Raw genomic sequence first — 15,311 nt, 5'->3', positions numbered from 1 at the left:
TATAGATTTTTTTCCTTAGTTAATTTTTAAAATGAGAATGAGTAAAGAAAGTTGAAATATTTCTTTGAATGTATGAATTGCCATTTGTTAGTCAGTGAATATTTAGAAGGGCCTTTAATGTCCGAGATGCTGTGTCATATTGACAGTAGATTCATATGTTGTTGATCATTAACTTTTTTTTTTTTTTACAGAAACTTATTGGAGAAGTGTTTAATATTGTGAGCCAACAGTCTACTGCTCGACCTGGCTGCATTATTGAACTCAATGCAATAACCAACCAAGTAAAAACATGCTTGTGAATTGGTGATACTAACATACTTTGTCCCAGAGTGCTTAATATGCATAAGATACACAGTTGAACCTTGAACAACTTGGGGGTTAGGAACACTGACCCTTCTCACTATAGAAAATCCACGTATAACTTACAGTCAGCTTTCTGCATCCTCAGTTCTGCATCTGCATATACAGTTAACTGCAGACTGAGTAGTCCTGTAATAATTACTATTGAAAAAAATTCCCATGTAAGGGGACCTGTGCAGTTCAAGAGTCAACTATATTTCATTTCAGAATAGTTCTCTTGTTTGATACTAAATATAGCCAACTTCTCTTGATTTCCTTAGTGAAAATCTCCAATGATTTACGAATTCTTCGTCTCCAGTTGAATTGTATCTGTAGCCTTATTTCCTGTTTAAAGGTCATTTGATTCAGTCAGGGAAGCCATGAAGGAAAATACAGTACAGCTGCATAGAGGCTCGGTTTGTGGTTTTTCTTTTTATATTGTTACTCATTTCAACTCAGTAGATGGTGACATCAGCTTTAAGAGTGTTTGCTTTGTTAGGCTGAGTATTAGATATTTTTATGAGATCCATTAAAATGAAGATAGAAGTAGGATCAAAGTATGCATTTACTTTCTAAGTACAGGTCTTTTGTGTAGGCACTGTTCTTTCCTAGCCCCTACCTAGAAAAGAAGGAGAACCCTTCCCTCTACAGGGAGTTTGTAAATCCCATTATAGCCCTCATGTTTGTTTCTTCAGGATCATGTTTATGGACTGAAGGGGAGAGGAGTAATATATTCATTCCAAATATGAAAAAAGTTTACTTTGATGAGGAAGTTACCAACTATTTTCAAACAAGGGAATGAAGAAAGAGCCAACCATATTTAAAAACAAATATAGTATTATGTCATTATTTTTCCATGATGCCTTGCACATTCTGTTGGGGAAAATGTAATAATTTTCACCAATGTAGAGAAATTACCACATCAGCTCTTGACAACAGAAATGTGGCTGCCGGACTCAAATTACTAACGCCTCCTAGGAAACCCTTAACTTGTGATTTCCTTTTTTTCACTCCATAGGGATATGGGAGAAGAGTGTATTAGCTTCAACCCATAAATGTCTTAATTTTTAGTGAACTGCGAGTTAAATTCATTTCCCCAGTGTAGCCCCTTCTCTACTCTGTACCATGGGATATTATTACAGACCTCTTTCACCTAGCATTTGCTTTTTACTTCATACTTACTGAAGATTTTTCCCTTTCCATTTGTGGCTATCTTTATCACAAGGGCTGGTAAACTGCAAGCACTGATAAATGGCTTAGGCTTATAAATCATTCTATGTTTGTTTCCAGTGTGCTGTATGCTTTCTGTATCCATGAAAGCATCACCCTTCCCTTTTCTTTCATTTATTCTTCTTCCCTGGGGGAGGTGACCTTTTATGCTATGAATGTGAAGGGATTTTTTTATGTTTCTGTATGGAGAGACATAAAAATACCTTATAACTTTCATAAAAATTTTGTGGGTCAACCTAATGTCATAGTCATTTTATTTCCTTCTATCAATACTATGAAAGGAGGCTGATTTGCTTTATTCTCTAAGATTATAGCCCATCCATTCAGTGCCAAGATTATCATAGCTGCTTGCCTTCCTTGAAATCTGTGGGGCAGCCATCAAATTGTCTTGACCTGCTTCCATGATAAGCTTTTGTCCGGATTTAGCCTTTCCTTGAATTTCAGTTCACTTTTGTGATTCTAAGTAGCTATTTGTGATTATCTTTACTCTTCTCTGTGTGGTCCCAGACATGATTTTGTAGCATCAGCTGACTGTGATGTTTCATCTATTCTTTTAGAAATCTTAGTTACTTAAATGTAAATACATTTCTTCAGAGATGTGTCATTCCCACTGGCTGTTACAGGATCCTTCATAATTCCCACTAGACAGACTTATTGGAAGTACTTTGAGGACCTTTCTGGTTGTGTTTTTTTTTTTTTTTTGGTTCTCAAGTAGAATGAGAAAAAGAACCTGTGGTAGTGTGCTTAATATGGTCTGCCTGGCCACCTCCAGCCCGTCATGAGACCTGATATTTTTGAACTCAGAGTGGCCTAGATTACTTAACTGTTTTTTTTTTTTTTTTTTTGAGGTGCAAACCTGTTGATTTGTTTTTACTAGAGTTTCACAGTTCTGCTATTGACTATAGCATCTTTGAAAGTAATTTATCTAATGATTTTTTTCTCTTGCTTTTTCCATTCTAATCAGTCATTCTATAAAGAATAGAAATTGTTAGAGAGATTTTTTTCTTCTCTTTTATATTAGGGTTCTTGGGGAGGTAGTGGGTGGAAGATACAGAATTTCAAAGATAAAACTTTACTTTTTTCATATTTGTAGTGTGGCTCAAATACACAGTTGCTTCATGTGTTTCAAGAAGACTTCATTAGAGGATATAAACCACATAAGGAAGATATGGAGAAAAAGGAAACAGAAATATTTTTTCAACCATCACAAGGTACTTTTAAAAAATAGTCTTGAGTTCTATACCTTAATCTTAGAAAACCTCCAAACTTTCATTGAGTGTGGATCTTTATATCAAAAGTCATCACTCATGATTTTTGGCAAATACACCAGTTCTATCAGAAATGCTTTTTTGTAGGTGAAGAACACATGAGGGTAAAAATTATATTTTGAAAGACAGGTTCTCTGGTGACATAGCCTTTTGCCAAGAAATGTTATTTATGAAACCTAGTTTTATTGTTTAAAAACTTAACTTTAGTTGTTCAACTCCACAATTAAATTATTTTGATTGGTAGTAAGTATCCCTCTGGTATCTTAAGGAAGCCAATTAATATAAGTTTACTAAAGATTATTGATAAATATAGGAGGAAGATATTATGTTGTATGGTATACCAGGAAGCTTAGGTACGCTTAGGTATTATGTTGTATGGTATACCAGGAATTAAAGGTACCATCTCATAGTTTTCCTCTCTGAAGGGTTGTATTTCTTTCTTCTTCTTGTGAAAGAAAGTAGTTCTCCTAAGACCTTTCAAGAACAAACCGTATGATATTTAAACTTTATTATTTAGCTTAAAATATTCCTTTTAGAAGTTATACTTTGTAATTATAAAACTTTCATGTTCTATTTGAAAATGAAATTTGAAAATAGAACATACTGAGTAGAATACTTTCTGTTTGAAGGTAGGAAAGACATGTCCTACTTTAAGAATTCATTTTCTGTGATTAATAGTTTTTAGTTTACAGAGGGTTTCCAGATACTTTATCTCATTTGGTTACAGATTGTAAGTATCTAGAAGGACATATTTAATTTTCTTAGTATAGCTTTTATCACAGAATTATGTATAGTCATTTAAGGAAGGTATTTCTACTGAATTTGTACCGTTAATTTCGTTTTCTTTAGTGGAAAATCACAATGAGTTCTGTCTTCTGTGAGGCTTAGCTCAAACATCTTTTCACCCCTCAGACTAATAATTTTTTCCCTTTCATGCATCTTTCTTCATAGATCAGAACTTTTCTTCTTTCTAAGTTATTCAGTTGTCACGTTCAGTTTTATTTCACTGTCACTATAGCATAACAGTACTGTATAGATTTAAAATGTGCTTTTCCATAGTATTTCACCTTTACTTGGGTTAAACTTTTTTATATGCTTTCCTGCAAATCTAACTATCAATTATCATGCTACTTCTGACAGGGAATACATGCCAACCTACTAGAAAACAATGCTTATATAAGGTTGGTATTTTTTAAATAATATTTTTAATTGGAAGACCTGCATTTAAAAATATTATTTTATTTCCCTCTTTTGAGATATATATATATATATATATATATTTTTTTTTTTTTTTTTTTTTTTTTTTGGCTTGTGGGATCTTAGTTCCCCAACCAGGGATCGAACCTGGGCCCATGGCAGTGAAAGCACCAAGTCCTAACCACTGGACCGCCAGGGAATTCCCTTGATATTTCTTCTTCTTTTTTTTTTTTTTCTTTTTGTTGGGGTATAGTTGCTTTACAATGTTGTGTTAGTTTCTGCTGTACAGCGAAGTGAATCAGCTATATGTATACATATATCCCCTCTTTTTTGGATTTCCTTCCCATTTAGGTCACCACAGAGCACTGAGTAGAGTTCCTTAGGCTATATAGCAGGTTCTCATTTAGTTATCTATTTTATACATATTAGTGTATATATGTCAATCCCAGATATTTCTTTATGTCACTGTGAAATCAGGCCGAAAGATTTCCTGATGCTTTTCTTGGTTTTCCTTTAGTTTTTGTACAAAGTTTCTCTTGATTTTATAGCTGTTTTCTTAAGGGACTTGAAATGTGTATTTCTCCTCTTCCCTGACCCTGCTGTATTTTGTATTTTCTAAGTTTTAGTTAAAAATTAATTACTCTTTTAATTAAGAAAAATGCCAGTTACAGACAAAAGTAGAGTGCGTAGTTAAAGGAACCTTCCTATGCCCATAACTTAGATTGATGATTTTAAGATTTTGTCACCTGCTTTATCTACCCTATTTTCTTTTCTTTTCCTTTTTTCCTGAAATATTTTAAAGCAAACTCAGCCATCATGTTGTTTCGCTCCTGTGTACTTTATGCATTTCTAAAAATGACTTTCTTACATGTGTGCTGTTATCACATTGATAAAATAACAAAATTTCTCAGAATTCTGTAATAACTAGTCCATATTTACTTCATTTAATTGTCTCAAAAAAATGTCAGGGTTATTTGTTCTTAATTTGTTTGGATCCATATCCATATAGAGTCCACACACTGTGTTTCATTTTTTAAGAGTCTTTTAAGCTAAAGTAATCCCCCTTTATACTCTTATCATGCCACAGACTTGTTTTAGAGAAAGTTATTTTATAGGAATTTCTCTGACCAGTTACTTCATTTAAAATTTTTCCTGTAAAGTGCAAATTACCTCTGTAGACTTGATTTGATCCAGGTTCAACTTCCTAGGTGTTGCTTTGTTCATCATAGAAGGTCATAAGAAAGAACATAATGTTAGGATGTCTTGTTTTTAGTGATGCTAAGATTCAGAAAATTCACCTGGTGGCACCAGTGTAAAACTTGCCAGCAATCTATTATCCCATGGTTTCTTCCATTGATATTGTTGCTTTCCAATCAATTATTTCATTAAGGATTGCACAAGTGTGATTTTCTAGTTTTATCAGTTCTCATTTATTTATTAGCTGGAAAGCATTTGTAAGGAAAAGCTTTCCCTTATCAATGGCAGCTTTTTGGCTATTTTGAAATAGAGTTATTTTTAGGAAAGCGAGAGTAAGTGCTTAGTTCTTTCCCTTTAATTGATGATTTTGCTTAGTTCTTTCCCTTTAATTGATGATTTCAAAGGAGTTTGTGCCCAGGTTGCTGCCAGTCGTTACGGGTGAATTTATTGTTGTTGTTGTCTTTCTTTTTATTTTGTGAATCATTATGAACCCATTTTAGAAAAACTACTGAAGAATAATACACATACAAAGATATACTCATATCACTCATGAATTTTTATGTACTTAGCATATTTCAGTCAGTTTGCAGTCATAATTCTAATGCTTGCATTGTCCCGTATTAGGCTAGTGAAGACCCTTTCAAGTTGGTCCTGAGTCCTTTTGACACAACCTCATTATTTTTGATAGTTTGCTTTCTTTCAGGCACAGCAAGATATGCCAGGCTTATCTTGTAGATAGCCTTTGCAAGAATGGAGTCATCCCTCCAAACTGTTCCTTTCAATGGAGCATGGTATTTAGAGGCCACAATTTGAGTTTTAGCCGTGCTCATTGCCAATATGGGTTTTCATTTTTTTTCTCTTTTTTCTCCTTCCTTCCTTCCTTCCTTCCTTCCCTCCTCCCTCCCTCCATCCCTCCCTTCCTTCCTTCCTTTTTTATCAAATGAAAGAGTCTTTAAATTCTATACTGCTTCACAATTTTCAAAAGTTTCACACCCATAATTTCATATAATGTATAGGTTTTCATTTTTAAAGAAAGTTTTTGTTGTCCTTTGTAGATCTCGTTTTCATATATGAAAAATGCAGTTGTCAATAGGGAAAATTATGTTCACAAATAATGTCTTTTCATAAAAAATGCATAAAATTTCTAAAAAGTCTCTCCTGTACCACCATCATTGACCCTCCACCCATGACTATTAATTTTTTAAAAAAAATGCTATTTTACATATAGAAAAAGCAGGATACATGTTTACTTCATTCTTTCCATTTAATTGCCAATTTTCCAATTAAGGAGTTAGTGCCCCAGTTACTTCAGGGGGCATCCAGTGAGGCTGACTTGCTCCTGTTCTTTTTCTCCCTCTCTTGCTCTTGCATTCTCTCTCTGTGTCTTTCTCTTCCTTTCTCTCTTCCTTTCTGTTCGTCCTTCTGGTCCTCTTGTCCTTCCTTTCCTTTTTTTCTTATGTGCCCTCTCTCTTTTGGTATTCTTATGAACTCAGTGTGTTTTAATAAATTGTATTCATTTTTATTCTTTGATGCTCAAATTGTCCCATCTTTGACCAGTAGGTATCCCTTCATGTTGACTTTTGTACTTTTGTTGTAGCCCTGTTAGTCTTAGATAGCCACCTAACTTTTAGCATAAAAGTTATATAAAACTGCTTCTAGGGGCTTCCCTGGTGGCGCAGTGGTTGAGAGTCTGCCTGCTAATGCAGGGGGCATGGGTTCGAGCCCTGGTCTGGGAAGATCCCACATGCCGCGGAGCAGCTAGGCCCGTGAGCCACAACTACTGAGCCTGCGTGTCTGGAGCTTGTGCTCCGCAACAAGAGAGGCCACGATAGTGAGAGGCCCGCGCACCGCGATGACGAGTGGCCCCCGCTTGCCACAACTGGAGAGAGCCCTCGCACAGAAACAAAGACCCAACACAGCCAAAAATAAATAAATAAAAATAAATTAAATAGTTTAGTCTCATAGTCACAAAAAAAAAAAAACTGCTTCTATACATCTATTCTTCCCTTTCCTCCCAACTTCTATACATATCAAGAGATTTTGTTTAAAATGCCTTTCTCTTAACCCTATAGAAACATGTTAACTTAAATATTCTTTTCCTTTAACAATAGGATACCGACCACCACCATTTTCAGAAAAGTTCTTTCTAGTAGTAATTGAAAAAGACAGCAATAATTGCTCTATTCTCCATATGTGGCACCTTCATCTTAAATCTGTACAGGCATGTTTAGGTAAGTAATTATATTACAGTTTTATGTAGAGATGATATGAAATAAATTCATTTTACTGGATATGCTTTAGGTTGGTTAATTCTTTAAAATGAAGATCCAGTGACCTGTAAATTGAGTTGCTGAATTGAAGTATGTATAAGCCAAACTTTTAATTACAAGGCCATAAATCATTAATGAAACAGGTTAATCTAAAAACAAACCAGTCAACGGGCACATTAGACGTATTGAAAAAAAAAGTTTGATTGATTTATTTTTTAATTAATATTTATTAAATGCCTATTATGACTCTGTTCTAGATACCATGTCTCTATAAATCAGTTTTGCCCATAGAATTAATGTTGTATTCTTTTGTTGGTGAATACACACTGCCATCTGATACCATACACATTAGCTTTAGCATCACTAAAAGAAGATTTGCTATTTAGAAAAATGTGATTGAGCATCTGACGTTCAAAAGGGGAACTGGTTTTGTAGAATATTAGGAAATGCAGCAGTGATTAAAAAAATTATTTCAGCCATGCTTTTGCTATACATATTCATATTGATGTCTTAGCAAATTAGAAGATCTGTAATATGAAGTACAGAAATTGATTATGAATCTTTCTTTTTAAAACAAACTTACTTTTTGAGAGATACTTGTTTAAATGAAGAAATGCATAGTTAGCCATATCAAACTGAATCTACTTTAAACTGATTAACCCAAGATATTTGAGAGTTTTGAAAATATTTTATTATTTCTGATGGTTATATAATTTTAATGATTTTATACATGCCAAACATTTAATACAGAGAAATAATAATGTATATGTCTTTTGTTCTCTTTGTAATCCACATTATCACAAAACTGTGTAAATAGCAGTTCTAACTGGGCCATGAAGTGGGACTGGAAAAGCCAAATGATTCAATAGAACCTTTACCTGTGCCTAGTTGAGGCTAATCTTCTTGTGGTAGGAGGAATCCAAAAAAATTTTCAAAGCCTTTGGAGTTAATTCTTGGCGTTACATGTTGTTCCACAGGAATGCAAGAGTAGAGGGATCTATTGATAAAAGCTTGTCAGGAAGAGAATTTTATTTTTATTTTTTTTAATTGAGGTAACATTGGTTTATAAAATCATATAAGTTTCATGTGTATAGCATTCTAATTTGACTTCTGTATACACTACAGTGTGCTCACCACCAAAAGTATAGTTTCCATCTGTCACCATAGAGTTGACTCCCTTTACCCATTTTGCCCTTCCCCACCCCATTTCCCCTCTGGTAACCACCAATCTGTTCTCTGTATCTATGTGTTAGTCTTTGTTTTGTTTTGTTTGTTCACTTACTACTTTTAAAAACGATTCCACATATGAGTGAAACCATGCAGTATTTGTCTTTCTCCATCTGACTTATTTCACTTAGCATAATACCCTCCGGGAAGAGAATTCTTAACCCACCGGAGAATATAGTATTTTCTAGAGTTGGGCACAGAGCCAGGAATGGTTCTCAAGAGATTAATAGAGGTAGTAACAGATCCTTGTGGTAGGATAGGAATCATGTGATGCCTTCTGTCCCCCTGCTTATGAAGGAAGTATCCCACTTCTGTTCCCCTCAGGTCAGGGCTAGTGTAGAGTTGCCTTGCTTACTCTGTTTGTGACAGCAGTAAAAGGTCACAAACAGTAAGATTACAATAGAAGCAAACAAATCGTATGCTATCTTTAGCTTTGACATAAAGCATCTATATTTTGGTTCTAAAATGTGCAGCAGATTTAACATGGTGTACATTGCCATTAAAGCTGATATGTGAATTTAGCAGTGTGTTGAAAATCCTGGCAAAGGGTGAAGTGATAGACTTACATTTAGGTGGGGAAGGAACATTTGGAGTACCTTCTAGGTACCAGGCACTGATATAGTTACTTTATATATGTGAGATAGATGTTACCCTCAGTTTACTAATGGAATAATATTAAGTAACTTGACCAAATGACACATCTAGTTTGTCACAGACTAAGTTTCAAAATTAGGTCTTCTGGCTTTAAAGCCTCTCTTTTGCTTTTTTCCCCTGCTCTTATTTTCTTTCTTTGCGTGAGATATATACATTATTAGAAAATTGCCTGGTTTGTAGAAAGAGAAATGATTCAATTCAGCCTTATTTTGCAGGTGAGAAAATAGCTAGAGATGATGAAGTACCTTGCTTAAGGCAACATATCTTGTTAGTTTTAGAGTAGGAGTAGTATTTCTGTCTTCTGACTACTGATTCAAGTTTGTCATCTTATTCTATTTTACAAAAAATGTTTTCACATTTCTTATTTAGTGGTCTGCCATTATAAAAGAGGTCGACATATTTAAAATCCACCAGAAGCAAAAGGGGATTGATTATTATCTCTCCGTATTCTGGTGCTACTCGGGATGTACAAAGCTAATAAGACCTCATCCTTGCCCTTGATGAATTCATAGTCTAATGGGGGGAGGGAGATGGACATACAAATAAAAATGTGATGCAAAGTATCTCTTACCTGTAGCAGAAGCACAGATAACTAAATCTGCTTAGAGATTTACACTCCACCTGAATGTGAAAGCTGGAAACTTTTTGGACAGAGATCAAGGTCAATATGCTTACAAAGCCATTCAACTAATACTATCTTAAATTTGTTTGGAACTTTTATATGTTCTTGAGATCTTGTTTATTATCTTGTTTCAGCACTTGATAGTTAGTAGGCTGGTATTTTAGTGTCTTCTTTACCGCTAGCTAATTTTATGACCTAAGGAAAATCATTACGCTTTCCAAGTTTAAATTTCTTCATCTATTAAGTGAGGCAGTAACTTGTTATTTCTCAAAGTTTGATTTATGACCCATCTGTTTCAGAAACACCTTGGCTGCTTATTAATGCAGATTTATGGGATCTACCCCAAAACAACTGAGTCAGTGTTTCTGTGGTTAGGCCTGAGAACCTTCATGTTAAAAGTTCCTCAAGCTTTTGATGTGTTTTAAAGGTTGAGAACACTGGGCTAGAGAACTTGTTTTTTTTCTAGATCGTACATGTTGTGATTCTTCACTGACAATATCCCTGTGATATAATTGGTGATGCTAAGAAAGAGTAAAATAGTTAAAAAAAAAAATTCTATCAAGGTAACTGAGCAAAAGTTTGAAAATTGATCTTGTCTCCAGAGCACTTTTAAGAAACCATGTTTCTTAAATCATCACAAAACATTATTCTAGCTCATGTATATAGTGATGATACTAATGTATTTCATAATTTCATAATTTATTTTCAAAGCTAAAGCTTCAGAAGGTGTTTCATCAGAGAGTCTACTTTCAGTCCCTGGACAGAAGAACGTAGACTCTTCTCCAGAAACCTCTCCTAGTATGAGCCCCATGCCACATTCTTCATCAATTGCCAACCTTCAAACTGCTAGTAAACTGATTCTGAGTTCTAGACTGGTATATAGCCAACCTCTTGATCTCCCAGTAGGAGTTGAAGTAATAAGAGCAACGCCTTCAGCAGGTAACATAACTTAAAGACCGGACAGTTGTAGCTCAGAGCAATCTTCAGTGCATAAAATGGGTGAACTCTTCTGAAATATGTGCAGAGTTGACACTGAAATAAAGATTTGTTCTCTACTAATGATACCTCTGTTTAGAAACATGTCTATTTTAGAAATAAGTTCCTGTGATAAATGTAATCAGCTTGGCAGAAAATAGTGTGAACGTTTTAATGCAAGGTTTCTTGCCTACGCTGTGATTTCCTATAAATAGGAATACTGTGATAGTGAAATTGCAAAGAAAAATCTGGTCATATGTGAATTATTGAAGCTTTTTTTTTTTTAATTAAGGCTTTTCACCCACATTATTGCTGTTATTAAGTATGTTTGACCAAGAGTTGGCAGATACTTTGGGGGAAAAATGTAGGATACAGGATTAGAGTTTGGTTTGCCTAGAGTGATACTGACATTAGCAAGGTTGGTAAAGTAGTTTAAAGAGCAGGACTGGCATCTGTATTTTAAAATGTTCTGTCATTTGTGGAATTTGAATTGAGTTCCTCGAACAGTGTTTTTGGGGAACCAGAATTGGAGGTTCAAGACTATTCTAATTACTGGGGAATGATTTTGAGTATGAGGTTCTCTTACTCATCCCTAACACAGGTTTGGAATCAGAGTTGGAAAGTCCACATTAAGAGTTTACTCTGGGCTTTTGTGGCTGGTGCAGATTTAGGTCAGCTTTTGAATCTTTCAAAGTATTTGGGAAGTTTAGGATACACTCAAATAAGTTTATTGGAATTAATAATGATAAATAATATTTTGCAGGGACTCTGTAAAATGCTTTCAAATGTCTTGTTGGACAGTAACACTCCAAGGGAAGTAGTAACGTGATCCCTATTATTTAGATAGAACAGGCTCGGATGTTTAAGTGGCTTTCCCACTGTTAGGAAGGTATTGATAGAATGGAACTTGAATCCAGGCCTTCTGATCCCAATCTTAATCACTATTACCCCTCATCTTATAGTTGTTTTTTTAAAAAATTAATTTATTTAATTTATTTATTTTTGGCTGCGTTGGGTCTTCGTTGCTGCGTGCGGGCTTTCTCTAGTCGTGGCGAGCGGGGTCTACTCTTTGCTGTGGTGCGCGGGCTTCTCGTTGCGGTGGCTTATCTTGTTGCGGAGCACGGGCTCTAGGCACGGGTCTTAGTAGTTGCAGCATGTGGGCTCAGTAGTTGTAGCTTGAGGGCTCTAGAGCACAGGCTCAGTAGTTGTGGCGCACGGGCTTAGTTGCTCCTCGGCATGTGGGATCTTCCAGGGCCAGGGCTCGAACCCGTGTCCCCTGCATTGGCAGGTGGACTCTCAACCACTGCGCCACCAGGGAAGTCCCTCCCCTCATGTTATAGTTGACAGTAGATGGGAAGTGTTAGTCTTTGGCAGTCAGGAATAAATATGAGGGTTCTGGTTCAGTGTTAGGAGAGCATGAATTAAACCTGGTGAAGAAGGTGAGATCTAGTGTCTGTTTAGCTGACTGAAAACATTTTGTGGTGCAGGTAGATCTAGTGTCTGGATTATCTGAGGGCCAGTTAGGGGAATTTGAAAGGCAAATTTTAATGACTATTTAAGTATTTATGATGAAAGTGATAAAAGATGTAGAATGAAAGTCCAGTGAGGCATGTGTGGTAAAGACATATAAATTACAGCAGGTGACAGGTTTATTGATTAAGCATTGACTTGTTTCATTGCTTTTGAGTTTTATTTTAATGAAATATTTGGTTTAGCAGGGGACTGCAGAGTTACTCTGAAGAAGCTCATAGTGGATTTGGATTAATCACATTCTAGAATTTGATTATTAGCATATTATTTTGTGTTTCTATTATTATGACAATCTGCTTTTTCTTTTTTAAGGCCACCTGAGTTCCTCTTCAATTTATCCAGTGTGCCTGGCACCTTATTTAGTGGTTACAACTTGTTCTGACAATAAAGTACGCTTCTGGAAATGTAGTATGGAAACCAATCTACAATGTAAAAGTGATGAGAAGGAAACCTATCATTGGAGGAGATGGCCCTTGATGAATGATGAAGGAGAAGATAACAGCAGTACAGTGAGCATTGTGGGAAGACCAGTTGCTGTTAGCTGTTCATACACGGGTCGCCTTGCAGTGGCTTACAAACAACCTATCCATCACAATGGTTTTGTTTCTAAAGAATTTTCCATGCACGTTTGCATATTTGAATGTGAATCTACAGGAGGGTCAGAATGGGTTTTAGAACAAACAATTCATCTTGATGATTTGGTCAAAGTTGGGAGTGTACTTGATTCAAGGGTCAGTGTCGACAGTAATCTCTTTGTGTACAGCAAATCAGATGCACTTTTGAGCAAGGATAGATATCTTATTCCGAATATTAAACATTTAGTACATTTGGACTGGGTATCAAAAGAAGATGGCTCCCACATTCTCACAGTAGGGGTCGGTGCTAATATCTTCATGTATGGGCGGCTTTCAGGAATTGTGACTGAGCAAATCAATAGTAAGGATGGAGTAGCTGTCATTACTTTACCACTAGGTGGAAGTATCAAGCAGGGAGTTAGGTCAAGATGGGTTCTTCTTAGATCTATAGACTTAGTGTCTTCTGTTGATGGTACACCTTCACTGCCTGTTTCTCTCTCTTGGGTAAGAGATGGGATATTGGTGGTAGGAATGGATTGTGAAATGCATGTATATGCACAGTGGAAGCATGCTGTCAAATTTGGAGACATTGACGCTGATGGTCCTGATGCAGAAGAGACAGCAATACAAGATCATTCTGCCTTTAAATGTAATATGTTGTCAAGAAAAAGTATTGTTGAGGGAGCAGCTATTGCTGATGATATTTTTTGTTCACCAACTGTAGCTCAGGATGGTGGCTTATTTGAGGCTGCACATGTACTTTCCCCTACTCTCCCGCAGTATCATCCAACCCAGCTGTTAGAATTGATGGATTTAGGGAAAGTTCGCAGGGCTAAAGCTATTCTCTCTCATTTGGTAAAATGCATTGCAGGAGAAGTTGCAATAGTTAGAGATGCTGATGCTGGAGAAGGAACTAAGCGACATCTTTCTCGAACCATTAGTGTAAGTGGCAGTACAGCAAAGGATACAGTCACCATAGGGAAAGATGGTACTCGAGATTATACTGAGATAGACTCTATTCCTCCACTACCGTTATATGCATTGCTTGCTGCCGATCAAGATACAACCTACAGAATTTCAGAAGAAAGTACAAAAATACCACGGAGCTATGAAGATCATACGGAAAGTCAACAAGAGGATCAGTATTCAGAGCTGTTCCAAATCCAGGATATAACAACAGATGATATTGACTTAGAGCCAGAAAAAAGAGAAAACAAATCAAAAGTAATAAATCTTTCTCAATATGGACCAGCTTACTTTGGCCAAGAACATGCTAGGGTACTTTCAAGTCATCTTATGCACTCAAGTCTCCCAGGCCTTACCCGTTTGGAGCAGATGTTCCTTGTAGCTTTGGCTGATACAGTGGCTACCACCAGTACTGAGCTTGATGAAAACAGAGATAAGAGTTACTCAGGTAAATAACTAAAAATTTATAAAGTTATCATTAATAGAACTGTTTGTATTTATCTATATAATGACTCACATATTAAATTGCAGTCTTTCTTTAAACCTTGCAGGGAAATGACCTCTCTAGTTGATAGTTACTATTACATAATATGATTAGTTGTAAAAGGAAAGGTGATTGGGGTAGGCTATGACTTGTGCATGTGACTTTATGTATTTGTGATATCTGTGTGCATCCTTACATGAATTTTTACCCTGAAACCTTCATATCATTTTGGACATATAGTCTTTTGTTTTTCTGAACAGATTGATTCCTATGGTTTATTTTAATTTTAATTTTAGTGATAATAATGGCCCATTTGTTAATTTTACTATTGAACCACCAGGCTTGTAAGGACCTCCTGGGCTCAACTTGTTCATCTTCGCATTTCTAGGTATAAATAATTTTTATAATTACCTAATTTTCTCCAAAAAGTCTCTTGAGAAAGAGGTTTTCATACATTTTAATGTAACATGTGTCTTGCTTAATTCATTCTGTAACCGGAAAAATTTTGGCTGCCTCCTGAAACTAGATTTCATTCTTTTTTATGCAGATAGTTGAAGGTAATGGTGTTGATTCTAAATGATGACATTAGCAAAGGAAACCGAAAATGATTGATCATTCATTCTTTCAGTAAATATTGTGGAGGAGTGAACAATTGCTATGTGCCAGGTGCTTCATGTACTTTATTGTATTTAATTATTACAACAGTCTTCTAGTAGGTAGCTACTATTATACTTAATTTTATAGATGAAGACACTGATCCTTAGGGAGATTAAGTGA

At 35.6% G+C, this 15,311-nt stretch overlaps 1 protein-coding gene across 1 annotated transcript in view; it reads left to right on the top strand.

Moving 5' to 3' along the window:
* Positions 1-15,311, top strand: part of DMXL2 (Dmx like 2) — a 148,755-nt gene that overhangs the window by 81,044 nt on the left and 52,400 nt on the right. The window contains exons 14-18 of the mRNA XM_036838187.1: positions 192-281; positions 2,663-2,780; positions 7,343-7,462; positions 10,716-10,943; positions 12,822-14,498. Of these exons, the coding sequence (XP_036694082.1) occupies positions 192-281; positions 2,663-2,780; positions 7,343-7,462; positions 10,716-10,943; positions 12,822-14,498 (2,233 nt within the window). The remainder of the gene's footprint in view (positions 1-191; positions 282-2,662; positions 2,781-7,342; positions 7,463-10,715; positions 10,944-12,821; positions 14,499-15,311) is intronic.

Source organism: Balaenoptera musculus, chromosome 20, assembly GCF_009873245.2.
Source record: "Balaenoptera musculus isolate JJ_BM4_2016_0621 chromosome 20, mBalMus1.pri.v3, whole genome shotgun sequence".
NCBI lineage: Eukaryota > Metazoa > Chordata > Mammalia > Artiodactyla > Balaenopteridae > Balaenoptera > Balaenoptera musculus.
The sequence above is the reverse complement of the archived record's forward strand: the minus strand, read 5'-3'. Positions and strand labels throughout refer to the sequence as shown.